We start from the raw sequence: 26,730 nt of genomic DNA on the forward strand, positions 1-26,730 counted from the left end.
TAGGGGTGGGGGGAAGCGGGATACAAGGAAACTTTGGAGGTGATGGACGTGTTCAAGCTGATACAGCGTAGTGTATACATGGGTTAAAGTTTATCAAGCTGTACGCTTTAAGTACGCATGGTTTACTGTATGTATTCTCTCATAAAGCTGTTCTTAAATTTTCTTTTTAAAATTTATTAAAATTTGATGCCAGGCTCCAACTCATGAACTGCCAGATCATGACCTGAGCTGAAATAGAATCAGACGCTTAACCGACTCAGCCACCCAGCACCCATAAAGCTGTTTTTAAAGAAAGTTGCTGTAAAGAGGAATGGACAGCCCAGCCAGTAGTGGGAGGGGGGTGTGGTTATATTTCAAGCACAAGCAAAGAAACGTTAAATATCTGCATGATGTAGGACATGTTGTGGGGAGGAGACGGGGAGGCGCAGCCACCTTCCGTGAAGGTCGCCGTACGTGTGTCATGCTGAGTTCAGAATTCCTCCCATCAGCGTAAGCTTCTCCACGTGCCAAGGAGTCACCTGGAGAACATGTCACCAGCACAGCGCCACACCACATCCCCTAGGCCCCCCCTCTGATCACAGCTGAGCTGGGATAGGCCCCGGGCACCCTGATAGGGCACCGCCTCCAGTGCTCCCAGACCGCTCTGCCTTTCTGCTCAGGTCCTTTTCCCGAAGCCACCCTCAGCCTCAGCTTGTGTGGTGGGGGCAGCCGTCAGCAGCGGGGCAGGGGGTCAGTGGACAGACACTCCAGCCTCCACCTTGGGAGGGGTACCTCTGAGTTGTGTGGGTTCTTCTGAGTGCCACAGCGGAATGGAACCCCGTTTGCAGACAGCCGGGACCGGCTCAAAAACCGCCGGTGGCGGGCGGGGGGGGTTTCTCCCACCCTAGCTTACAATCCCAACTCCCTCTTGGGGACAGCTTCCAAATAAGCAACCTGTACTCAACCCTTGCTTCAGGCTCCGCTTTCAGGGCACCCGAAATATGACACCCGTAGAAACAGGGGCTGTGAGTTTCATGTGCACATCAGGCTTCCCTGATGCAGGGGTCCCAGGAACCATACAGTAATGAACAGGCCGTGAAAAACAAGAACAGCTTCAGGAAGGGGAGTGACTGGGTCTGGTCGGATCCGCTCTTGTAGACAGTGGCAATGTGAAGTCGAGGTGGAAGGCAGTGAGAGACAGGCAGCAGGGAGACCAATTAGCAGGCTATTACCAATGTCCCAGCAGGGAGTAATGGTGAGAAGACAGCAATTGGGGCCGTCTCTTTGTGAAAGTCCTTTGATTTATAAAGTATGTAACAGTTCACACAGAAATGACACTCGCCTTATTTAACATCCCTGGTGCTGTGGGTTTTTTTTTTTTTTTTTTTTTTAAGGCTCTCGTTTCCAGCATTCCACATTTTTCTTTCTGATCTGCCACTTCCAAAATGTGATACGTCAGCCCGATGCCACGCAGCTTCATTTTTGTTAAATTTTGTGTTTTCAGGATCTTGACATTGGCGCCAAGAACATGAAGCTTTATGTCAATAAAAATCTCATCTTCGATGGCACGTTGGACAGAGGGGGTGGAGAGGGGCCGGCTGACCTGAGCGTCCTGGTTGGCCCGAGGAACGAGAAGGAGGGAAGAATGGAGAGGGCCCCCTCGGGAGAAAGAGATGCCTGCAAGATGGTCGGCACAGATCGGGAGTGTTCCCAGCCAGCGGGAGCAGCGGTAGATGTGAAGGTTTCTCTTCAGGGAAAGTCGTTTGGTGAAAAGATGAGTCCTCCCCGTTGCAGGAAAGACAATTTGTCCAAGTTAAACGAAGACACGAGCTTAATAGCGGCGCCAGCCTCGATGGGCGGCATGCCCTGGGCTCCCCCCCTCCGCCCAGCTGTGGAATGCCCTCCCCTTGACCCAGAGCTCTCTCTGATCCAACAGCTGGAAAACCTCACAGGCAGAAAAGCCTCCGAGACACCAGCAAAGACCCCATCCTGGCTGCAACCTTCCGCCACAGGGCAGGGCAGGAAGCAGGGGGTCAGGAAGCCAAAACCCCTCTGGCTGAGTCCTGAGAAGCCACTGGACCGGGAAGGCAGGCTTCCGCCAGATGACCTCATTGACCCCCGGGAGGGTCCTCAAGAGGCCGAGCTCGGGGACAAAGGCCCCCGGCGTGAGCAAGGGCAAGCGAGCAGCTGGAATGTCGTCGCTGGGGAGAGAGTCCAGAAAGTGACCCCCACAGTCTGTGACGACTTCGACATCTTTAATCAGCCCTCCAACAGAGAGCACCCTGCCAGTGGGAGGAGGGGCCCGAGGAAGGACGCCCTCAGCAGCGGTCCCAGTGACACCCAGCCACCCAGCAGAGGTAAGCTCGACAAGCGGTCTGACTCAGGTGCCATTGTCCCTGAGTGCAGGCCGCCGATCCCCATGATCGCATTTCGCTCCATGGACCTCTGTTCCCTCCCCCAGATGAGGGTGTCCTCATCTGCAAAGCAAGGGGGTTCTTCTCAGCCCCCTTGGTCACAAATTCACTGTCTCAGGGGCCACAGAGGTGGCAGTAATGAGAACGGGCAAGACACATTCTGCACCTTAAGCTCCCCGATATATTTGTTATTGCCATCGACTTCTGTCCCCTTGGCCCGTTTTTCTTGCAACGTGGCTTTTCTAGTCTAGTCTTTGTCATTCGACCTCTGATGGAGACATTGGGCTCTAATGGCTTCACTTTATTCTTAACTGTGGCATCAGAAAAATAACACAAGTGTAATGATAAAGAGCACTTGACACTTGCCTGGGTGTCGGAAGCGCTATAGGGAAGGGTGAGGACTGTCGCATTGGAGAGCGCCAGCCCACCTGAAGGGGGCGGCCGCTACTGGGCTCAGAATGCTTTTTGGCATACGGTAACGCCAGGCCAGTGTGCCAGATCTCCCTTCCCCTTTGATTTATTTTTCTCTTTATTTTTATTTAAAAAATCTTTTTTCATGTTTATTTTTGAGAGAGAGAGCGGGGAGGGACAGAAAGAGAGGGAGACACAGAATCGGAAGCAGGCTTCCGGGCTCTGAGCCATCAGCACAGAGCCCCATGTGGGGCCTAAGCCCACAAACCATGAGATCGTGACCTGAGCTGAAGTCAGATGTTCAACCGACTGAGTCACCCAGACGCCCCTCCCTTCTCCTTTTATGAAGAGAAATCAGAAATGGACAATATTATTTTTCAACATTGGCAACTGATTGATACTATTTTTAAACCACTATGTGGGTCAAAAAAAAAAATCTGCTGGGAGGAGTCCCCTGGTTTGTGAACTTTGCAGTAGATTGTATGCGAGCACTCAGAAGGGAGGGTACCAAAGGCTGGGTTTCTGACTATTTGCACTCAGATTTGGCTGCTGGGAAGGTGAGTAGCAGAGCTGCCAGGGGTCAAACCATTGGAATCCAGCCACTGCCACTTCTAGATCTGGTACCTCTAGGCTGGGACTTACAGAGCCTGGCATGTCCACGTTCTGTGCCTTGGTGTCCTCATCTGTAAAATGGGAATAGACCGCCTCCCCCTTCTCAGTGTTGTGAGGAATGAATGAGCCGATGGCTTCACGCAGTAGCCGGAGCCTGGCGTGTGGGAAGTGCTTCACAAGCACCAGGTCCTAAGTCCCCTGAGTGGAACCCTGCCCCCACACCGCACAGGAGCATGAGTCCCAGAGTCAGACCACCTGAGCACGTATCCTGGTTCCCCACCAACTCACACAATGGGCAAGTTCTGAAACCCCTCTGAGCCTCAGTGTCCTCGTCTGTAAAATGAGACCAGTAATGCCCCTCCTCGTGGGAGGATAAAATGAAGTCATACGTGTGCAGTGTCTAGAACACAAGGGCACCCAGAAGGTGTTAGTTGCTGGTATTAATCATCGCCACCCCCGCCCTGTGATTCTGCCTCCTGGTGTATCTGTGTGTGAAGCCAGGGTAGCTGTTTCCTAGTGAATCCGGTCGCCATCTGTGCCATCACCATCGGGAAGGCAGACCCCCGGCGCCTGGGGGACTCGGTCAGTTAAGCGTCGGACTCTTGATTTCAGCTCAGGTCATGATCTCACGGTTCGTGGGCTGGAGTCCATCAGGCTCTGTGCTGTCAGTGCAGAGCCTGCCTGGGATTCTCTCTCCTCCTCTCTCTCTGCCCCTCCCCCACTCGCTCTCTCAAATAAATAAGCTGAAAAAAACCCCAAAGGTCTGCATTCAGCCCATGTCTACGCTCAGACATCCAGAGTTGGTGGCCTCTTTCAGACCCCTGATGTCACCTAGAGCACCCGGGCAAGTCCCTTGGACTCAGGGTGCTCTTCCTCATGAGCGATGGACTCCCTTCCTCCAGGCAGAGCTCTCTCCCTCCCCCACTACCCAGCCTTACAGACTTCTGCTCCCACCCACACCTGGACTGCACCCTGAGACTGGGTGTCAAGGAGGAGAGCAGAGTGGACGTGGGGGCTGCTCTTTGAGGGCAGGGACTGTGTCGCATCTGTGTCAGGATCCCCGGGGCCCAAGGGCCTGACACGTGGGGGGGGTCCTCTGCAGTGAGGGAAGGGTGGCTAAGGCAGGAACTGCCGTGGCTGGATGCGCGCGTGTGCGTTAAGCTAGGCTCTCAGCCCGGCACGTTACTCAGATGAGCCTCGTTCTCTCCCTGGCGCCAGCCCTGTTTTACAGATGAAGAAAATGTGAGGTTTAAGTAACTCTCCTTGGGTCACACAGCCAGGGAGGCTCAGAGCAGGATTTGAACCCAGGCCACCCTGCCTCAGCATCCATACCTCGAACTGCCATCCTATGGTGCCCCATCTCCGCAGCCCCTCCCTGCCCAGGAGGGCCAGACACGGCAGAGCCTTCCCTGTAAACAGACCCTCACAACCTCAGGGAGCTCCGAGGTGACGGGTGTTATTCTAACTTGTCCACATTCAAAAGATTTTCTCTCATTTTAATTTCTTTCCAGGCATTTCACTGCTTGGCTCAATGACACATTAAGAACCGAGCCCTTGAGATTTAATGCTTGTTAAGCCAGTCATGCTAAAAAGGAAAGTTGCTGAGAAATTTTAAATTACCCATTACATAGAGCCAAATCCCACAGCCGTGCCCTTCAGGAAAGGCACCGGCCGAGCCCTCCAACGACGCTTGTAGAATGAACGACCTCCCGAGTTCTTCCCTGGGACTCAGTCGTGTTGTCACCAAAAGCCAGAGCCTGGAAATCCTTTTGTCCAACAGAGCATCCCATTATAATGTCATCCACATCTTGGAAGGGTCTGCATCAGAGGTCCATTCGCTCTGGGTGGATGAAATCACATCTGCCCAGCGGGAGCACTGGCCCTCCAGAAAGCCAGCGTGCACCCAGGAGACCCTGCCCTGACGCCCCAGGCCCTGCCTCTGACACTTTCCCTCACTCTTCCTCATGAGGTCAGCTTCCTGGGCTCTGTGCACAGGGCGGGGAACGGCCTCACCACCAGAGGGCGACAGTTTCCCAGCTCTTGCTCCTAAAGTCTCACGGGAGACGCTGATTGGCCGACTTGGGTCAGGTGACCACGCTTTGTGCAATCGGCTGTGGCCGGTGGGCTGTTCACCTTGACCGCGTATGGTTCTGTCATGTCTACATTCCTTTTCATTTCCTGTGTTAGTAACAGTTAGCATATACCTCCATCCACCAAGAGATAGCTGTAAACCTTCAATCCGCCATCTCATGCGAGGGCCCTCCACCCAGACTGTGTCGACTGCACGTGAAAGCAGCAGCTTCCTGGTGTCTGTTCAGGGCTGTGGGGAGGGATGTTGACAAAGACAAAGCACGGATGCAGGCAGCTCCCCAACTCCCGGGGACTGGTGATCAGCACCTTCTGCAGACAGAAGGAAACGCGGGCCAGCCTGCCTCACATCTGAGAGGTCCAGGCGGAGGCCCGCCCCTCTCTGCGTTCAACACCCGGGGCGGACATCTCAGGGAGAATAAATCAGCAAGCAGACACAGAATGAGAGCAGAGCCCTGCCTTTCTGGCCGAGAACCACAGGCTGAGTCCCCAACACATGACGTCTGTTCTGCCTCCTCCCGCGCACGCTTGCAGACCAGCCCTTGGGCCGTTCATTTCAGTCAGTAGAAATCAAATCACAATAACCTGATGTCATGACGATGCATATGGGAAGTTCCTCCTGCCAGATGTTAAGCCTTGTGCCCAGAGGAAAAGAAGGAGGAAACTCCTAGGGCCTTTTTTGATGGCAGATGAGAAGGAGGGGAGAGGACAGGTGCAAGGTGGAGGGGAGGGTCCCTCGGCTGCGGGCCTGAACCCAGGGGTGGCGTGATGGTGATGCCAGCCAGCGGTCCCTGTGCTAGCAAACGTGCACTGAGCTACGCGGCTGGGTCTATTTGAGGCACTGAGACGCACCAAGGGGCAAAGGAGGAGACGGGGACCAGGTGGGCTGGCATGTGGGGATCCGGGAGAAGAGCATTCCTGGGAGAGGGCACAACAGGGAGAGGCAGGAAGAGACTTGGTGCGTCCAGGGAACAGAAAGGCGCACCCGGCAGAGCTGATCGTCAGGGGGAGAGGTGTGAGGCTTGGCGTCACGGGGATGAGTTAGATGTTTCCCAGCGCAGTAGACATCGTCCAATGGGAAGGTCTGAGGACAGATTCCCTTCTAGGCACACAGAGTTTGAGGTGACAGAGTGGACATGCCTCAGCCTTCCAAGGGGTTGTTGGAACCGGTAGGCGGTGGCTGGGGGAGAGAAGCCAGAATGTGACGTAGAAAATTGAGCATTGCCCGCCTGGCAGCCAGGAGCTGGCCGGGTGAGCCCAGATGGGGCAGAGGCCTGAGGCAGGGCCAGGGCTGGGGAGGCTGACAGCAGCAGCAGCAGAGCCCGAAAGTGCCACCGCTCCTAAGAGAGTAGAGGAGGGACCGTCAGGTGGAGGAGCTGTGCCTGGGATGTGGAGCGTGAGGACTGAGGAAAGATCGAGTACACGGAGTCATTGTGTAGCTGCAGAAGGTCCAATCAGGGGAATTGGGAATTCTAGGACTCTTAATGGAGGCAAGGGACAGAAAGCCACCAGGGGTTTGACTTGAGGCATGGCTGGATCCAGGGGCTCCAATGATGTCATTGTCTCTCTCCACCTCTGGGCCAGGTCCCCTGTGTTGGCTTCATTGTCAGGCAGGCTCCGCCCACAGTGTAGCGAGCCGGCCACCGCCCCCGGGCGCCACTTTAAACTGAGCCCCTCTCTCTCCATAGCTCCCTTCCCAGCCTGGAAGGGCGCTGTCAGCATTTGCCTAATCTGGATGGTCTGAAGGTGGGGTGGTCCCCAAAGGAAAATCAGGAGAAGGGCAAGTGGGGTTTGGATGAGCCAAACAGCTTGCAGGGCTTGAGGGAGGACATAGTGGCCGCAGCAAAGGGAAAGAGAAAATGGGGGGGGGGGGGCAGTTGGAGGAAGTCACGAGATCAGGTCGGGCTTCCTTTTTCTTTCAGGTAGGAGAGATTTATGCACGTCTGCAGGCAGAGAGAGGGCAAGGTGCCAGTGGGAAGAGATGATGGAGGGTTCTGGAGAGAGGGGATAATTGATGGAGCCGGGCCCCCTAGGAGACAGGCAGAAAATGGAGTGCAGGACACAATCCGATATGAAAGGAGAAAAAACAGAATGTCAGTGTCATCAGCTGCTGTTTTTCCAGAATGACACCCTTACACGGCAGTTAGCCATGGCCGCGAGGATAAGCTGCTGCTTGGTGCGCACGCCGGGGCCCTTCTGTCCAGCAACAAGGAGACTGCAGCCTTCGGAGCGCCCCTCTGAGGGCCGGACTGTGCTCTCCATGTGCTGGGGACCTGGGCTTCCGATCTGGAAGCCAAGCTAGCCACGTGCAGAAGTGAATTCCTTGCTTATAATATACCTGTGTTGTTAGCGGTTTTTATAGCACTTTTTCCTGACTATAAAAATAACGCATCTCGGGAACTCAGAAGATCAGGTGACACGTCCCAGACGATCAGGTTAGCACGTCAGCGCACACCGCCCCCCCCCCCCCGCCCCCCCCCCCGGCCCCCAGGATCTGCTGCGTCTGACATAGCAATTCTGGCTTTTTCCCATTTAGCATTCTTTCACGAGGGTTCCACCTGCCATGAGGCAGTCTTTGAAAACACGGTCCAAAGTCACGTGATGTAACAGCCTCAGCGCAGACCCTCTGGCTGCTGACTCAGGCGCCACCGGCAGTGGCAGTGCCCGCGCCTGTTGTGTGAGGATGATTCCAGCAAAGGTTTTCACACACCAAAGTGTCTTCCCTCAATTTGTGTGGTGGTTGCGTTCTTAGAAAATTAAAAGATATTATCAGGAGACCTGGGTGGCTCGGATGGTTAAGCATCCGACTCTTGGTTTTAGCTCAGGCCGTATCTTGTGGTTTGTGAGTTCGAGCCCTGTGTCGGGCTCTGTGTCAACGGTGCAAAGCCTGCTTGGGCTTCTCTTTCTCCTTGTCTCTCTGCCCTTCCCTGCTCGTGCTTTCTCTCTCTCTCTCTCTCTCTCTCTCAAAATAAATAAACTTCAGAAAATTCGAAGTATATTGAGAAATACTTCACTTTTTGTAAAACAACCAGATTGTAGACTTGAATCTCCATTTCTTACCAGCCAGAGGCCCCAGCTGTCCCGCGCAGGGCAGGATATTAACATCTGGGTCCCACTCACCAAAGGCAGGGCCTCTAGGCATCGAGACCCCAAGAGCCACCCCGCTGATCTCTAGAATCCCCTCCCCGGGGGTAACCCCCTGGGGGAGACAGTCTATAAAGGTCCCTGCCTGCTCCCAGGCCACTAACAGGGCTTCGCCCCTCCTGCATCCTTCCAGAAGATGCCCGGTCCACCCAGACGCCACCCCGGCCCCGCAGGTGCAGTGAGCAGGACCACACGCTGCATGAGTCCTGGGACTCCCTCAGTGCCTTTGACCGCTCCCACCGGGGACGCATCTCCAACCTGGAGCTGCAGGGGGATGTCCTAGACGAGTTCCTGCAGCAGCAGAAGATGAGCCGGCACGGCGAGCCACCGGCCCCGTGGAAGGAAGAGACACTGGAGCCAAGGAGAGGCCGGGAGGAAGTTTCCACCGAGACAGACGACGGCAGCGACTTCGAAATCCCCGTCTTGCCTTACGGGCAGCGCCTGGTCATTGACATCAAGTCGACATGGGGGGACCGGCACTATGTTGGCCTTAACGGAATAGAAATATTCAGTTCCAAGGGGGAGCCCGTGCAGATCGCCAACATTCAGGCAGACCCGCCCGACATCAATATTTTGCCAGCCTATGGGAAGGACCCTCGCGTGGTCAGCAACCTCATCGACGGGGTGAACAGGACCCAGGACGACATGCATGTGTGGCTGGCCCCTTTCACGCTGGGCAAGCCCCACTCCATCTCCATAGACTTCGCGCACCCTTGCCAGGTGGCCCTGGTCCGCATCTGGAACTACAATAAGTCTCGGATACATTCCTTCCGTGGCGTGAAGGACATCACCATGCTGTTAGACGCACAGTGCATCTTTAAAGGAGAAATCGCCAAGGCCTCGGGGACCCTGACAGGAGGTACGGTATGTCTGTGAGAATGTTCTGGAAGCCTCTACCTGCTACCCGCTGTCGTTCTGGGGAAAGGCTAGAGACCCTGGCTAGCCAGTGACAGATGGGTCTCTCCTCTTTCTAGGCCTGGCCCACTCCTCCCCTTTTGTAGCATGGGGGTGCACTGGGGTACGCAGAGGCACATGGGGGTGCCCGGGGGTACACTGGGGTGCCCGGGGGTGCACAGGATTGCTGGCCTCATTTAAACTCCTCCTCTGGGCACCGGCCTCAGTCAGCTTCCCTAGCACCTCAGTCGGAGGAGGGGGGGATCCTTCTGTAAGCGACTTATTGAAGGGGTGCTCCCAAAAGAGGCTGTGGTCTAAGGAGGGAGACAGGATAGAAGTGAGGGGAAACCAGGCAAGGATACGGTTTGGGGGAGCCCAGCCTCAGCCTGACCCCGAGGGAGCTCTGGAGCATAAATTGCATTCTCTGCCCTTTGGACAGCTTTGGAATCCTGCGAGCCCCCCTGGTTGGGGGTTTCACTCCCACACCCTTCTAGGCAAGCCTCCAGCCCCACAAAAAGGCCTCAGCAGGGACCTGGGTGGGGTCCCAACAGCATCTTGCCAGGATGCATCACCCACACCTATTTCAGGACCGACCACCGTGACTCTCTGTAGGTTAGACCCCATCATTAGATCTAAGTGGCTCCTAGGACTTGGGAAGGCCATTTGTGGCATGTGAATAATAAATAACGGGGCTTGCTTACACCATGGGGACTCTTGGTGGTTTGGGATTTTCTAGCACAAAGGGTGGTGGGTTTGGGTTCCTGGTCTTACAAACCACGTGGGTTTGGGGTGAGTTGACTCTTCTGTCTTCCTCGTGACCCACCCAGCCCCAGAGCACTTTGGAGACACCATCTTATTCACAACCGACGATGACATCCTGGAGGCCATATTCTGTTCCGATGAGACATTTGACATGGACGTGCAGGGTCCCTGCGGCCTGCGGAGCGCGGAGACGCTGAGGAGGCCGAGCACCGCCGACAGCGACGGGGAGGAGAGGCCCTACACCCAGGCGGGCTCGTGGGCTGAGGACCGGGTAGGGCTGGTGGGGGGAGGCGGGGGGCACCCCCGAGAGATTTCTTCTCCCCACGCCGAGTAGAACAGGAGGAATGAAGATGGATAGCCTTTAAGCTGCTGGTGCTACTGTTTTGACATTTCCCATTTTTCTACTTCATTTTTGGGTCCTGTATGTCATATTTCATTCTCTAATTATTTTTTATTTTATTTATTTTTTTTTTAACCAGAGTGAAGAAAGTATTCAAATTTTAATCAAAGCTAGGAGAAAGCAGCTCTGCGCCATCTCTGTAATTTAGAGGTTGGCAGTCTCGGCGGGGACTTTTGCTTTGGGTTGTGTTTTGATCACTCACCGTTGTTTTTGACGGAATGGACTAGAAACGCTCTTAACGGGCAGACTTAGAATTAAGATAACGATAATCCCAGTGATCGTTTCCCACGTGCGTATTGGAATGTAGGCATGGAGCACCATGCATCCCGTGCTTCACCAGGTAGAGACCATCAAAACCCCCGTTTAGGAAACCCAGGCTCAGACAGGTAAAGTGACTTGCCCAAGGGCACACAGCAGGAGAGTAACCAGGTTTGAACTTGAATGTAGGACTCTGATCTGTGCTTTTTTTTTTAAGGGTTTTTTTTTTTTTTTTTTTTTTAGTGTTTATTTATTTTGAGAGCAGAGAGAGCAAGCAGGGGAGGGGTAGAGAGAGAGAGGAGACACAGAATCTGAAGCAGGCTCCAGGCTCCGAGCTGTCAGCACAGAGCCCGATGCACTCAAACTCACCAACCACAAAGTCATGACCTGAGCCAGCACTGAACTGACTGAGCCACCCAGACTTAACTCCAAAGTCTGTGTTTTTAACTGATCAACCAATTTTTTTTAAGAAATGAAAGACGACCTTCAGGGGAAGGGTCAGTCCAAGTGAAGGACCAGCAATCAAAACAGCCAGAATCCCCAGAGATGTTCTTGAGGCCCTAAGGGGAAAGAGGAGATGGTTACAGAGGGGAGGGGGGGAGGGGGTCCACTAGAATCCAAAGGACAGAAGGCGGTGCTGGCAAGGTCAGGAGGACCTGGCGAGTGGATCCCTCACTGTTCACTGGGGGTAAAAGCCCGCAGGGCCCAGGCAAAGTGTTGTACAAGACTGAGGGGTGCCGAGGTTCCCGCTTTTAAGGAAGTAGCTGCCCTCCACCCCTGCCCTGAGACAGGAGTTGGCTGGTTCATGTTGATAGTTGTCCTGATTTTTTTTCGAGAGGAGCCAGCAATCTGGGTTTTGATGTAAACTCTGCCCCAATTAAAACAACTCCCAGTTGGCAAGTAAGGGAGATGCTTTCAAACCTTCTGTGAGCCACGGCACGCCTGTGGTCTGGATTTGAGCCCTGGTTCCCCATTTGGGAGCTGACCTGAGAGCTTTTCACGTGCCCATCATTTTCCAGATGCTTCTAAGGGTCTCTGATCACACGCAGCCTGTGCAGGACAGGAAGGAATCTGTCCCAGTCTCAGGGATGAGGGACCTGAGTTCTGGGAAGCCAGTGTCACCCCCGCCTAGGAGGTGACAGGGCTAGAGGTGCTCCCCACCTGTCTGGGTGTTCAGGTCAGCACATCCACCAGGGGGCGTCCCAGGAGGCTCGGGGAGGGCGGAGAGCAGGGCAGCCTCCTTCCCTGGTGACCCGAGGCTGCCCCGTGTCACGGATGCTTCTAGCGGACCACCCTCCCCACCCCCCTCCCCACAGCCAGGCGGGAAAGGGCCGGAAGAGGCTGTGTCTATGGGCTGGGCTGAAGGATCCAGTATTTCGCTCCTGGGACCGAAACACCATCCGTACGAAAACTCTTAACATCCAGACAAGCAACTTCCCTTCCTTTTGCATCTCAGCTTTCCTGTCTGCAAAGCAGTAAAGGCCTTCTTGCCCTAACCTATGCTGTAGAGATCTAATGAGCGCAATGTATACATGAGACCCAGGAGGGAGGGTGTGGCTGCTCACTTTAACCCCCTATAGACCGAGGAAGTGTCCTTCCTCCTGGTTTCCCACAGGACTCACCTGGGAGCTCTAGAAATCCAGGTGCCCAGGGGCGTCTGGGTGGCTCAGTTGGCTGCGCATCTGACTCTTGATTTCCGCTCAGGAAAAATCTCACAGTTGTGAGATGGAGCCCTGCATCCGGCTCCGCGCTGAGCCTGGAGCCCCCTTGGGACTCCCTCCCTCCCTCTCCCTGGCCCTCCCCAGCTCGCACACACCCATGCTCACTCTCTCACAATAAATAAACATTTTTTAAAAAATGAGACTCCCAGGCCCGTGGTTGAGAACCACTTTCTGTGGTTGAAATTTTTCTTTCTCCTCTTTATCTCTCCCTCCTGATTTCTCTCATCCTCCTCCCTCTGGCTCCCTAGGTATTTACTGGGTCCTTCCCTATTCCAGAAACTCTGATCACCTTAGCTGGTGATGTCAGACTCCTCCCCCACTAATAAGAGCTGCTGGTGAGAACTCAGACACACGAGGACTTCCGGGTCTGCACATGTTACCCAACACGGAGTTTCCACGATGGCAGAAGATGCAAGAAAGGACACAGGGACTACCTGGGGCTCAGGGTGGACAGCAGTATCTGGTAAAATGGCCAACCAGCTGCGCAGGTTGTCACTGACATCGCCCTCTTCCTCTCTGCTTCTCCCCCAACCTGTGTGTAGGTCCCGGAGCTAGAGCCACCACTCATTCCCCCTGTCCCTGAGGTAACCACACCAGAGCCAGGCATCTACCATGGGATCTGTGAGTATCCTCTCTTGGGCCAGTGTCTGGTAGAAGGAGGACCGTCAAGGGCCCGGGGCAGTCATGGCCACCTGGGGCAGGGCTTCCCTGGACAGTTGGGCAGGTTGTATACTGCACAGAGACGCCAAGCTGTGGGATGGAGCCACATCATTTCAGAGGAGGGGGGACCTCTCTGCAGTCAGCCTTTTCCAGAAGGGCACTTTTGCATCTTGCATGCAGACACCTTCTGGGTTAGTTGTGGCCCTGAGCCAGGAGGCTGCAGCAGAAGCCCAGAAAGCATGGAATGAGCAGCTGTAAGAGCCAGAAGAGACCCCAGGGTGTCTGCCATAGAGTGGTTTGGGCTGTCCCTACAAGCTCAGGCACACCCACAAAGGAAATCTGCACCCTCCCTGCTCCAGACGGCGGGGGGCTGGGGGGGGGGGGGGGCAGGAATACCAATCCAGGACGCCGGGTCTTCTGAGAAGTCTGGAAATCGGAATTGTTATGTGAAATCTCCAAAGTTTTACATGTCAGTAGCCTAATTTTATGCTATGTGTAAACACCATACGAGCCAAACAATATGTGTTGTATATTCAGCCCATGGGCTGCTGGTTTGTGGCCTCTGAGCAAATCCCATCTGGGCTTCACTGTGTCTGTTCCCTCTTCCTTTCCCACTTATCCTTCCGGCCAGTTCCTCCCTTGCTGTGTGTAAGGACCTCTGCGTCCTGGAGAATCTTCAGGCCCGAGGTCCTGGCTGAGTGACATGCCCCCTGACTCCCGTTCCCGGGCCCCCGTCAAGGAGGCCCGGTCGGCTAGTCCTTTGCAGCCATACCAGCCAGACTCCCCTGGGGCCTGCAGTTGAGGGAGGGCAGCGAGCAGGACCGACAAGCGAGGAGCCAGGCCTCGTGCCGTCACCTCAAGGCCTCTGCCAGCTGCACGGGGAGCCATGGAGCTGCGAAGTCCCCTTGGAGTTGTCCTGGGGGCCAGGCCTTCATACACCTGTATCTGTGACGCGCAGGGAGCGCCAAGGCCAAGGGCAGCGCGTGTGGGAGGACTCAGCTGTGAGCCATCAGCCTGCCCTCCCCTGGGGGACTGAGCCCTGCAGTCCTGGGCCGGGACCCGGCCGTGCCGACAGCCCCCTCTGCACCCCCTTTCTCGGGGCCGCGCTGCCGCCCACCTCCTCCCCAGGGAAGCCTGCCCACGTGCCGAGCGAGCACCATCTCTCCCTCCCTCGCTGCACAAAGACGAATTCCCTCTTAAAAGAGGGGAACATGCCTCACTTTGAATCCCCACACATCCTTACATTCCAGAACACTCTCAATTGCTTTCGGACAACAGAGACTTTTTAGAACCAACCTAGTGCAGGCGAGAGCCTGGTTTGGGGTATGGTTTTGTCTCCCATTCAGGCACCATGTTGAGGCTTTCCCTGTGCCATCTCCCCGGACCCTCAGTTCTCAGTCCGTCCACGCAGCCAGATTCAAGTGTGCAAATGACCTCATCAAGCCTTCATGTGTCCCTCCCACCCTCTGCCCTCTCTCGCTCTCTCCTGTCTTTAGACCCTGGCCGCCCAAGGGCTTCTGGAAGTTCTGGCTTTGCGTTCCCTTCCTGCCCGGCCGTCCTGGATAAATGAGAGCTTCTGTTCCCATGGAGTCCAACAGTGGTTCCAGAATCGGGTCTCCTGGGCCTGGTTTGGGTCACATGCTCACCCACAAACCAGTCACCACGGCGGGGAGGGAGTCGGGGTCAGAGGCCCACCCCTGAAGCCAGAGGTGAGAGGCAGCCACCCAGTGTCGTAGTGGAGGTCAGAATGCCAAAGCCAGAAAAGCAAGGAAGGAAGGCTGGCCGCAAGCAGCCGCTGTCCCCTTCCTGCTGATTTCCCCAAAGACCCTGTCTGTAAATGTCCTTCCCACCAAACCAGCTTCTGACCTTTCTCGCAAATGTCATTTCAATGCCACTGGGAATTTTGCCCTGGAGTAGAGCTCAGAGCCCTTCTTGCTAGAGGGAAAGTGTGATTTTTCTGCTTCTCAGTGTGGTAGAGAGAAGAGCCTCCTGACCACGCAGCCTTTGCACTTTCAGAGCCATGCGATTTCTGAGTCTCTCTTCCCTGAACCTTTTTGTTTTCCCTGCTGCCTCTAAAATCCTAAACCCACTTCGCCAGCCTGTGCGAGTGGAGAGAGCTTTGCTAACGTGGCCCGGGGGGGTGTGCGCTGGGGTGGGTAAATACGGCCAATCCTATTAATGTTTTGAAAGGGGATATATGACTTGCTAATTTGCAGATGACACTAATTTGGGGCGTTTTGCAAATATCAGCAGGGATGAATAGGAAAGTAGCTGAGAGAGTTGAAACGTGGGAGAGAAATAACAAAATTAATTTCCATTTATATAAATACTAATTGATACACCAGAGGAAAATGAATATGGAACGTGAATATTAGCTCAAACAGGAGAGCAGACGCTTTTGGAGCAAAACCCAAATTAGATGTGCCAGCGGTGCCTCATGCCAGGCAAGCCAAGGGGCGTCCAGGGAGAGCTGGGGAGCCGTCTGTTTCCCCCGGGGCAGGCGGCGGTGCTCCCTCGCGGTGATTTCCCTCAAGTCCACAGCCTCCTCCACCTCCATGCACGCTGCCTCTCGGGAGTGGAAATCATAGCCACTCTGTCTCATGGGTCAGAAAATGTCGTGTCTTTCCCTCACTTCTGCACAAGCCATTGAGAAGCCTGCAGTGCTGCCTCCAAAACAGATCCTGAGGGGCGCCTAGGGGGCTCAGTCGGTTGAGCGTCCAGCTTTGGCTCAGGTCATGAGTTCACGGACCATGAGTTCAAGCCCCGCATCAGACTCTGTGCTGACAGCTCAGAGCCTGGAGGCTGCTTAGATTCTGTGTCTCCCTCTCAATGTGCCCCTCCCCTCCTCACGCTTTCGCTTGCTCTCTCTCGCTCTGTCTCTGTCTCTCCCTTGCTCAAGAATAGATAAACATTAAAAAAAATTCAAAGTCCACCCTTCCATGGGCTTCTCATCCCGGGGAGAAGAAAATCCAAACTTCAGGACATGAGCCAGCCCCTGCCCAACCTTCTGATTCACTGCCCCCCCTCGATTACTTGGTTCTAACCTCAGATCACATTGGTTCCCATCCCAGAGCCAGTGCCCTTGCTATCCTCTCAGCCTCGAATGTTCTTCCAGAAATGCTGAAGAATGGCGGCCTCTCACCCCTCCCCCAGGCCTCAGCCCCAGTGTCGCCACCTCAGAGATGTCACTGCCCCCCCCACACCGTGTCTTGTTTTCTTCATGGTACTCATAGCTCTGCGGACGTGTCGTATTTGTGTGTCTGTTCTGTGCTTCTTGTCAGCCTTCACCGCAACGGAAGCTTCTAGAGAGATGGTGCTGTGTGTTGACCCTCGAATCTCCAAATCCAAGGACAGGGCTTTACACATAGTAGATGATCAATAAATATTCCTTTACCATTAACTATGAACTTGGCAACCCTCAATGATTTTATGTTGATCCATTTACCTGCAGGTATTTAAAAGTAAAACAAAAAACTTTATTGACCGTATCTGGCTCCCAGATGCTGTTCTAGGCTCTGGAGATATGACAGGGAACAAGGTCAACAGAGCCCTTCCCCTCAGGGAGCTCCTGTCTTAGTGGGAAGTCAAGAAAACACATAAGCAAACAGATAAGTAGACTACGCGGTTGGGTAGTAAGCGCTGTGACAAAAGACGAAGTGGAGAGTGACGGGGGCGCCGCCTGAGCTCGTGTGGTCAGGGGAGGCCTGAGGAGCTGACATTTGAGCACAGGCTGGTGATGCAAAGGAGCGCATCGATCAGCTTTTGATGCAGTGCAAACCAACGGAGACTTCAGTGGCTTGGGCACAGCCACTATTTGTCCAGGATCGGCTCACGGTTCCGTGGCCCGGTTCCGTGTGCACGTGCGCTGGCTTGGCGGCTGCAGACGGTCTAGGGCGTCTTCACTCACACGTCCAGCAGCAAGGAGACTGGGTCCTCCTGGCTCCTTGACACAGCAGGGTGCGTAGGGGTGGCGCGAGAGGACATGCCCCAGGGCGCACATGTGCTTTACCTGCCCCCACGGGCCACGGCTGATCACAGGACCCAGACTCAAGCTACTGCAGAGAGTCTTCCTGCAAAGAGCCTGTGGCCACGTTGCATGCCCTCGGTGCCATGGAAGCTAGGACATGCCCCTCACCAAGCAGGTCACACACCTCAGCCATCTGCCGCCAAGTCGCCCAGGGCTGCCTCGCACCGAGAGGTCAGGCGGATCTGAGGCTGAGTCACAGAGCGCGTGTTGGAGTGACGGGCGAGTGGGAGAGGAAGCGGGGCTCCAGGCAGACTGTGTGGCTCAGCCTCACTTCCCAGCATGTCCTGCAGCCTCCCCGGGCTTCTGCCTCCACGCCGGAGCTGGGACAGGTGGGACCACGTGACAGCCAGGTCCCTCCCCCCAGCACTCCAGCGCCGGCCTTCTGCCAGAGCTGCAGAGGAGAGTGTGAGCCTTCCGAACTCAGCCTCCCCAGAAGGGGCTCAATCGAAGAGGCTCCAAATCCTTCCAGGGTACAGACTTCACTGGGCGTGGTCTTGCTCTATCGGGAGGCCAGTAAAGGAAAGGAAAGCTCCAGCCACACACCTGACGGGGGCCTGACCTTGGTCAGGATCCCTTTGGGTTGAGCTCTTTGGGCAAATGGATGACTCACCCAGGCCGTTTTGCCCCAGGACCCCAGAAGGTCGCGTCCAAAGGGTCTCTGATGGAGCCGAGGTGAGGCAGGGGCCAAAGGAAGGAGGTATCATCATAGGTCACAGCTTACCCCGATAGTGCCCAATTCGTGTAAAATGCCCACGTTTCGATGTGGCGCTGTATTGAGGTAGCTGCCTCCACGTAGTTGCTGCTGAAATGCTCTGTCTGCACTGATCTCCGCCTGTGTGCCGGGCACCGTGATGGGCTTTGGGCATACAGTGGTCCGGCACATCATAGGGGGTTTCTGCCCTCAGGGATTTAACCCTCTGGTGGGACAAATGGAGATTTACCAAATGGTCACAAGATCACCATGGTGGCCAGGGCAGGGAAGTGGAAATCCACAGTGACATGGCAGGCTGTGGAGGTTCGCTGTGGTCAGAGAAGTTGGGAGGGCTTCCAAAGCGAGCTGGGATCTAAAGGATGTACACAAGATGACTAGGTGCCATTGAGTTCCAGGGAGAGATAACAGCATGTGCAAAGGTCCTGTGACAGGGGAGAGAAACGGAAGTATGAGTGACTGCCAGTCTGAGTGGAGCTCAGATCCCTGTAAGAGGAGGTTAGAGGAGGTTAGACAAGTAGGTAGAAGCCAGAGGGACAAGGCCTGGCAGCCAAGCATCACTCAAGCGGGAAGCCATGCTACAGTTTTAAGCAGCACAATGGATGAGTGGAGAAAGGATCTGGGGCCGTGTACAGGGTTAAACAACACGGGTCCATTCATCCTCCAGACGTTTCCAAAAGATCAGCAGTGATCCAGACCCGAGGGTCTCTAAGAGGAAGGGTGGAGAGCCCACCCAGAAGGCCCTTTCATCGAAGTCTGGGTTTTCAAGATGGTAGAATGCAGAGGCTGAAGGTCATTCCTTTTCCCGTCTCCATCCTGGGCCCTCCTCCGGAACATCTGGCGTTCATCGGCCACTTTTCCTCCTGTTACAGGCCTTCAGCTGAATTTCACCGCCTCCTGGGGGGACCCGCACTACCTGGGGCTCACAGGCCTGGAGGTGGTGGGCAAGGATGGCCAGGCGCTGCCTGTCAGCCCACACCAGCTCTCTGCCTCCCCCAGGGACCTGAATGACCTTCCTGAGTACACCGATGACTGCCGGACCCTGGACAAGTAAGTGTCTGAGAAGCCGGCTGCAAAGACTTCCAGAGCAAGCCCCTCCAACCACGAGCAGTGGACCACTTTCAGCCCCGGAGCGGCAGGGCCGCTCATGCTCAGATGTGGAGCTGGGATTGGGGATCTGCTCTGCGTCTTAGACTCTGGATTCAGAGAACAAATAGCGTTCCCTATTCCACCTTCCCACCACCCCATGAGGTCTGGGTCTTCCCATTTTATTTTAGTTTATTTTATTAAAGTTTATTTATTCATTTGGAGAGAGAAGGAGAGGGAGAATCCCAAGCAGGCTCCACAGTCAACACAGAGTCAGTTGCAGGGCTCGAACCCACAAACCGTGAGATCGTGACCTGAGCTGAAACCAAGAGTCGGACACTCAAGTGACTGAGCCACCCAGGCGCCCCTTCCCATTTTGGAGTCAAGGGAAACCAAGGCGTGGGACAGGGAGGTGACCCTCCCAGGGCCACACAGCCGGAGGTGGTGGGTGGGGTTCCAGACACAGCTGTGCTTTGCGTTTTTCTCCACCACTTGGCGCGTAGAGCCTGGAACGCAGGTCAAGAGCTTGGAAAGCCTTTGCAGTGCCGCTCGGCATCTGAGCCTGGGCCACCCCTCCTCTCAGGGGCTGAAGGCTTTCCATCACTCGCTTGGGTTTGGAGGGGGTTGCTCTGGAAGTCTCCAGGAGTGGTGGCAAGCACATTCCTCTGCTTTGGTCTGATTTCATGAGGCCAGGCTGGGGCCAGGCGATACCAGGGCGAGCATGAGATAATAGCATCATCCCACCGGCCCGTCACTGCAGACTGGCACTCAGCCCCCTGCTCAGGAGGACTTCAGGGCCTGGGCTCCCCCTGCAGGGAGGAGATTAGAGGGGTCAGAAGGATGTGAGTTCCGGTGCTGGCTCTGCCCCTTGCCAGCTAGTGACTCTCTTAGCCTCTCCAATGATAAGAGTCGTGATAATAAAGTTATAGCAGCTATTCTTCGAGCATGGAAAAAATGCCAGTCCCTGGGCTTGTGTTACAGATATTCATCCATTTAAACCTCAAACAGCCCTAAGAGGCCATCATTTTGCAAATGAGGAAGACTAATGAGGTGCAGAAAGGTTAACAGCTGGCCAGAAGTTACCCAGACTAGGGTTTTGTTTGTTTGTTTGTTTGTTTAATATTTATTTTGAGAGAGAAAGAGCATGCATGCAAACGGGGGTGGGGCAAAAAGATAGGGAATGAGAGAACCCCAAGCAGGTTCCACACTGTCAGCGCAGAGCTGGACGCAGGGCTTGAACCGTGATACACGACCTGAGCCAAAGTAAGAGTTGGGGAGTCGGGCACTTAACTGAGCCTCCCAGGTGTCCCCCCCAGACTAGTTTTAAGTGGCAGAATCATCTGAATGGAGGTCCCCGGGGAGCCCAACATCCATGCACTTAATTAACCACTAAGTTCTGTCTTCCACTGCCTCGGTTTCCTCAGCAGCATGGGGACAATAAATCCCACGGCCGGAGGCTGGGAAGAGGGTTGCCACACCACACCTGCACCCCCTGTCTGGCCCAGATGACTCCTCCCTGCTTTGTCTTAAGGGACCCCTTGACCGTGGCCCCCATGCTGGCTGTCAGTGCCTGTTCAAGAACCACTCAGCACTCCGCATCTTGGCAGGTCACACGCCCGAGTATCAGGCTTGTAGCCCATGAATCTGGCTCCTGCTGCAAAACTGATCAACACACAGCCGGCCCTGCATGTTCACCCACACCCACCCACCCACCACTGCCCACTCGGATTATGTTACACCAAACCCCAAGCCTCGTAGCACTTCATCTCTAAATATTTCAGGGTGCTGCTCTAAACAATAAGGACATTAAAAAGGACAGAATCTCAATGCCATGATCACACCCCCCAAAATAAAAATTAACAGTGATTCTCTAAATTAGTAGATATCTATCTAGCATGTTCCTATTTCCCTTGATAGTCTCTCCACCGCCGTTTTAACAGTTCATTTCTTGAATTGAGGTCTAGGTAAGGTCCATACATTGTGATTGGTTGTTTTGACAGCCACATAAGTTCCATACATTCTGATTGGTTGTCTTGAGAGCCACGGAAGTTCCATACATTCTGATTGGTTCGTTTGGGATTCAGATAAAGTCCATACATTGTGATTCTTTGTTATGTCTTTTTCTTTTTAAATGTGTATTTATTTTTGAAAGAGGGACAGAGTGAATAGGGAAGGGTCAGAGAGAGAGGGAGACACAGAATCTGAAGCAGACTCCGGGCTCTGAGCTGTCAGCACAGAGCCTGATGCGGGACTTGAACTCGTGAACCACAAGATCATGACCTGAACCAAAGTTGGACACTTAACCAACTGAGCCACCCAGGCGCCCCTGTTAAGTCTCTTAAGCCTCTTATACTCTCTAGATTCCCTTCCATCTTTTTTTCATTTTTTCTTCTAAATTAATTGTTGAAGAAAGGGTTTTGTTTTTTTTGTTTTGGTTTGGTTTTGCCCTTGTAGAGTCAGGATTTTACTGGTTGTATCTTTTTGGTATCGTTTAACCTGTTCCTCCAGCCCCTGTGTTTCTTGTAAATTGTTCATTAGATCTAGACGCCTGATCCGACTGAGGTTTGTGCACAGGGGCAAGATGTGACCATGGGGGTGTCGATGTCCTTGTGCATTCCCTTCAGGACATATGAAAGGTCTGGCTGTCAGGGTTCTTTTTTTTTTTTTTTTTTAAGTATTTTATTTATTTCAGAGAGAGAGAGAGAGACAGTGTGAGCAGGGGAAGGTCAGAGAGAGAGGGAGACACAGAATCCCAAGCAGGCTCCAGGCTCTGAGCTGTCAGCACAGAGCCCGATGTGGGGCTCAAATCCACCAACCATGAGATCATGACCTGAGCCGAAGTCGGACGCTTCACCAACTGAGCCACCCAGGCGCCCCTGGCTGTCAGGGTTCTTGTGACGCTGGCGGTCTGTGTTCAGCGGGCACATCCATTACTACATTAGGGGTTGGTTGCATGATGGTGGTGCACTGATCCTATCCTTCTTTTTTTCATCAATAAAAAGAAATTTTTCTTCAATGATTTGGTTACTCTGAGGTACAAGTCAAATAGGAAAGGCAGTCTAAATGCTTGGTTCTTTCCCTTTATTTTTCAGTTCTCAAAATAAAAAAGTGTTTCTCTGGCATACTAAAACATTTGTGTTTGGGGGCGCCCGGGTGGCTCAGTTGGTTAAGCGTCTGACTCTTGATCTCAGCTCAGGTCTTGATCTCGGGGTCATGAGTTCAAGCCCCACTTTGAGCTCCATGCTGGGTGGGAAGCCTACTTTAAAAAAAAAAAAAAGTCTGTGTCTGACTGTCATAAATCATGAATTTAAACAGACTGTGTTTGAAGCTTTTCAATTTATTACAGCTTTTATCTTATTGATGCTCTGAGATACTGAGAGCTCCTTTTTTTAAATTTTTTAAACATTTATTTACTTTTTTTTTTTTTAATTTTTATTTTTTATTTATTTCTAGGAGAGAGAGAGAGACAGCGTGAGGAGGGGAGGGTCAGAGAGAGAGGGAGACACAGACTCCGAAATAGGCTCCAGGCTCTGAGCTGGCAGTCAGCACAGAGCCCGACGCGGGGCTCGAACCCACAAACCGCGAGATCATGACCTAAGCGAAAGTCGGACGCTTAACCGACTAAGCCACCCAGGCGCCCCAACATTTATTTACTTTTGAGAGACAGAGCACAAGCAGGGGAGGGGCGGGGGGGGGGGTACACAGAATCTGAAGCAGGCTCCAGGCCCTGAGCCGTCAACACGGAGCCCAACACGAGCCTCAAACCCATGAACCGTGAGATCATGACCTGAGCTGAAGTCAGACGCTCAACCGACTGAGCCACCCAGGCATCCCCTGCATCCGTTTTTTAAAATAGTAGTCTGTGACAGCTTCCCTGCTTTCCGATGTGACAAGATATCCCAGGCTCCTCTTGGATATTTCTTATCCCAGATGTGGAATCGGCCACCTTCCCCAGGAAGTTCTGGTTCCTTCCAATGGGAAATGGTATTTAGAGACCATAATGTAGCCACTAGAGAACCTCATTGCTGCTGGGTTTCTGTGGAACCAGTTTCTAGGTTTTTCTGCGGACAGAGCTGGGAAGTATCATTTAGATATTCTTGAGGTTGTCCATGGGGACTTCCCTTCACTGTCAACTGTAACTGCTTCAACAACCCTCGCTACTTTCAGAGTTAGGAAGCAGTTTTGCTATGGAGGTAGCCCCATCTCTAGGACAGAGAAGCAATTGCGTTCAGAAGGAAATAGAAGGTTCTCTCGTCGGCCTAATTCCACAAACACCTCCGTTTTACATTGCTGACTCTCCTCAGTTTTAAGGTACCAGCAATAGTAAGACACACCATCCATCAGTTTAATAACTGCCTTTTAGGGAAAGAAAAAAAAGAAACACCTTTTTTTCTAATCTAATCTAATCTAACCTAATCTAATCTAAGTGTTCACCTCCCTGGGTGAACACTTAGATTGTAAGGTTTATTCCAAATCCGGAACTTTAAAACGTAGAAAAAATAAGGTTTATTTTAAAATCTAGGAAGTTCTCCCGGTGCAGCAGCCTCTGAGTCACCAGGAAAACAGGAAGGGGAGGGGAGAGGGTTACCCGAGGGGCTGAGAGTTGGGGCCCCCTGTTCCCGGCCAGGCTGCGCAGTGGGGATGCCAGGACACAGGCCAGAGCCACGATATAACGGCCTGGGGTCGAGGCTGCGCCGCGCCGGGCAGACGAGGGCCGCCAGTGGCAGAATGGTCTCTGGGATGAAAACAGGCAAAGTCGAGAACGAAGAGGCAGGCTGTTTCAAGCATGAGGCCCAGAAACCGGCCAGGATGGGAGTACAGTTCGGGCGAGGTGCCAGGTTCATTCAGAACAGTGGCGAAGAAGCGCGTGACGGCGCCAGGGGCTCCCTTTGAAGGGCGGGGGCTGCCCTGTGCTGCAGAACAGCTCCCCACTGACCCACCTGCCCCTTCCTGTGCTGTTCCCACACCAACAGCGGCCAAGTGCACCCTAGCGCCTTAGTATCTCTCTCCCCGATGCAAGAAAGAAGGAATCAAATTCTTTCAAAATGCGCCGTAGAGCCCATGCATCGTCTTACACAAAGTTTGGAAAACAGGGAAAAGCGTGCGCCCCCCCACCTCTGGCACAAATGTGTGTTTCACTTCTGTGTGCCTGCTTCTGGTCCCTGTGCCCGTTTTCCAGCATTAAAATCAGTACCCGTGGCCGCCTTTTCCGTGTCACCGCGTCATCCTCATGATTATTGTTTTAACAAGTGTACAGAGGTACTTCACTCTTTGTGTTTTGAGGCTCTTGGAAGTATTTTCGATCATTGTTTTTTGTGGTGGTGTTTTTTTGCTGTTTATAATAAACAACACTATAATGAATATCTTCCCGCGGGTTGAACAAATTTTCCTTAGAGGAAAAGAGTTCCAGAAATGGAATCCCAAAGGGTCCAGAAAGATGACACATTCTCCTCATCTATTTTAGACCTTGATGGCAGGGCGCCTGGGTGGCTCAGTCGGTTAAACGTCCGACTTTGACTCAGGTCATGATCTCGTGGTTTGTGGGTTCGAGCCCCGCGTTGGGCTCTGTGCTGACAGCTCAGAGCCTAGAGCCTGCTTCGGATTCCATGTCTCCCTCTCTCTCTCTCTTCCCCACCCCCCCGCCCCATCTCTCAAAAATAAACATTAAAAAAATTAAAAAGAAAAAACCTTGATGGCTGGCTCACCCCACCTTTAACAGCGCAGACTGTTACTTTTTCCCATTTTTGTATTTTGTCTGATTTTCGTGGCCCCTCCCTGTGGCTATAATCAGGCCCCCCTAACAAGCCCAACACAGCCAGGCCAGTGCAGGGGGTGCCAGGGGCTGATGGGAGGTATAGACCCTACTCTGATTTCCCCCAGAGGACATGGCCAAGCCCCACCTGACCGCACCCTCCCCACTGTTTGCAGGTTAGTCGATGGTGCCAACATCACCATGGAGGATGAGCATATGTGGCTGGTCCCCTTCTCCCCGGGCCTGGACCACGTGGTCACGATCCGCTTCGACAGAGCCGAAAACATCGCAGGCCTGCGCTTCTGGAACTACAATAAATCTCCTGAGGACACCTATCGCGGGGTAAGCTGGGGAATAGAAGTGAGCTCAGTCCACTGTCAGGGAAACAGCGCCTTGATGAATGGCTGGTGTGGCTGCCAGAGAGGGGCATAAATCTTCCAGAACTTACCAAATGGAGCCAGGGGGTGGGGTTATAGCCAGGGAGAAAACACACTGCTATTTGCTTCTCCTGCAAACAGCAAATGTGGGCTAAAGAGCCCAGGGCAGACTTGGGACACTTTGTGTCTCCTGGGGCTCGGGCGTTCCCGACAGGCCCAGGCCCTGAGCCTAGCGCCGGACAGAGGCCCTGTGGTTTGTTGAGGGCAGGGCGCCAGGCCCTGAGCTGAGGGCTTTGCACCCATTCGTTTCATGGGGCCCTTGCTCCAGCCTCTGGGAGGCTGGTGTCAGGACCCCCATCTTTCAGAGTATAAAAAATTGGGGTTCAGAACGGTCCATTCACTCATCCAGGGTCACACGGCTGGAGCCCATGCTCAGTTCCCCAGCACGTGCTTCCGCTGCTGGGCATGCCGTTGCTGTGGTGTGGACAAAGAGCATCCCAAGTGCCCTTTTCATGGGCTTTTCTGTCCTCCTGTGACTATGACCTATGATAAGTTTGTCCCCTTCCCCTGCCACACAGGGGTGACAGTGAGAAGGCCACTGAAAATGCAGCAATGCGGTTAGGGCCCCAAAGTCACAGGCCCCAGTCTGAATCCCAGCTCTGACCCTAAGCAGCTGTGTGGTCTTGGGCAAGTGGCCTGCTTCCCCTGGGCCTCAGTTTCCCTGTCTGTCAAGTGAGGAGGTGGATGATGCCTGCCTTGGGAGAGTACCCATCATCCTCTGCCATATGGAAGCTGACCAAACCAGGCCTTGGCCTCGGGTCCCGTGAGCCCCACGTGTGGCTCCCCCACATGCACCTGCCAGAGAGTTCCTTCTACAGGCCCCATGGGGCTTGCAGAACCGTGGGGGTTTGCCACAAGGGAGTCAGCAGCCCCCCGGGGGGCTCGCCTTCCGGAGCAGCACGGTTCACAAGCCCCCCAGGCCACGCCCCCGTTCCCAGAACACGCTTTCAAGTTCAGCAGGTCTAAAAGGTCAGATACACTGGCGTTAAAAGCTCCCTCTCTGGCTCAACTCGGGCCTCTGAGCCTTTATGTTCCCTTGAGTGAATCAGTCTGGCCGGTTGTGCCTCCACGGCCTGGATTTGCTGCCTGGAAATGTTGGACCCAGAGCCCCTGCTTCCCACAAGCCTGGCCGCCACCAGCCTCGGTGCCAGTGACAGATGGCCACCGTGGGACTGGAGAGATGGGCACAGCCTGGAAGGGCAAACCCTGGAGGGCAGCATGGTGGCAACAACCATTTGCACCCCAGGAAAATGCCTTGGCCGCCGGTACTCCCAAGGCTCTCTGGGTGCTCAGGTTACAGGTCCCTGGCATGTGATGAGAGCCAGGCCTTGCACGCTAGAGATGGAGCCTCAGATCCCTGCAGTGTGTCCTCGGGA

The 26,730-nt window shown here is 54.0% G+C and overlaps 1 protein-coding gene across 1 annotated transcript in view; it reads left to right on the plus strand.

Moving 5' to 3' along the window:
- Window positions 1-1,483: 1,483 nt before the first annotated feature.
- Window positions 1,484-26,730, plus strand: part of LOC120242227 (katanin-interacting protein-like) — a gene marked incomplete at its 5' end in the record, with an annotated part of 36,596 nt that continues 11,349 nt past the window's right edge. Inside the window, 6 exons of the mRNA XM_039247831.1 lie at window positions 1,484-2,336; window positions 8,782-9,507; window positions 10,370-10,575; window positions 13,226-13,304; window positions 18,952-19,129; window positions 25,094-25,259. Coding sequence (XP_039103762.1) covers window positions 1,484-2,336; window positions 8,782-9,507; window positions 10,370-10,575; window positions 13,226-13,304; window positions 18,952-19,129; window positions 25,094-25,259 — 2,208 coding nt within the window. The remainder of the gene's footprint in view (window positions 2,337-8,781; window positions 9,508-10,369; window positions 10,576-13,225; window positions 13,305-18,951; window positions 19,130-25,093; window positions 25,260-26,730) is intronic.

The sequence above is a fragment of the Hyaena hyaena genome, unplaced genomic scaffold, assembly GCF_003009895.1.
Source record: "Hyaena hyaena isolate Hyena2069 unplaced genomic scaffold, ASM300989v1 scaffold_306, whole genome shotgun sequence".
NCBI classification, from domain to species: Eukaryota; Metazoa; Chordata; class Mammalia; order Carnivora; family Hyaenidae; genus Hyaena; species Hyaena hyaena.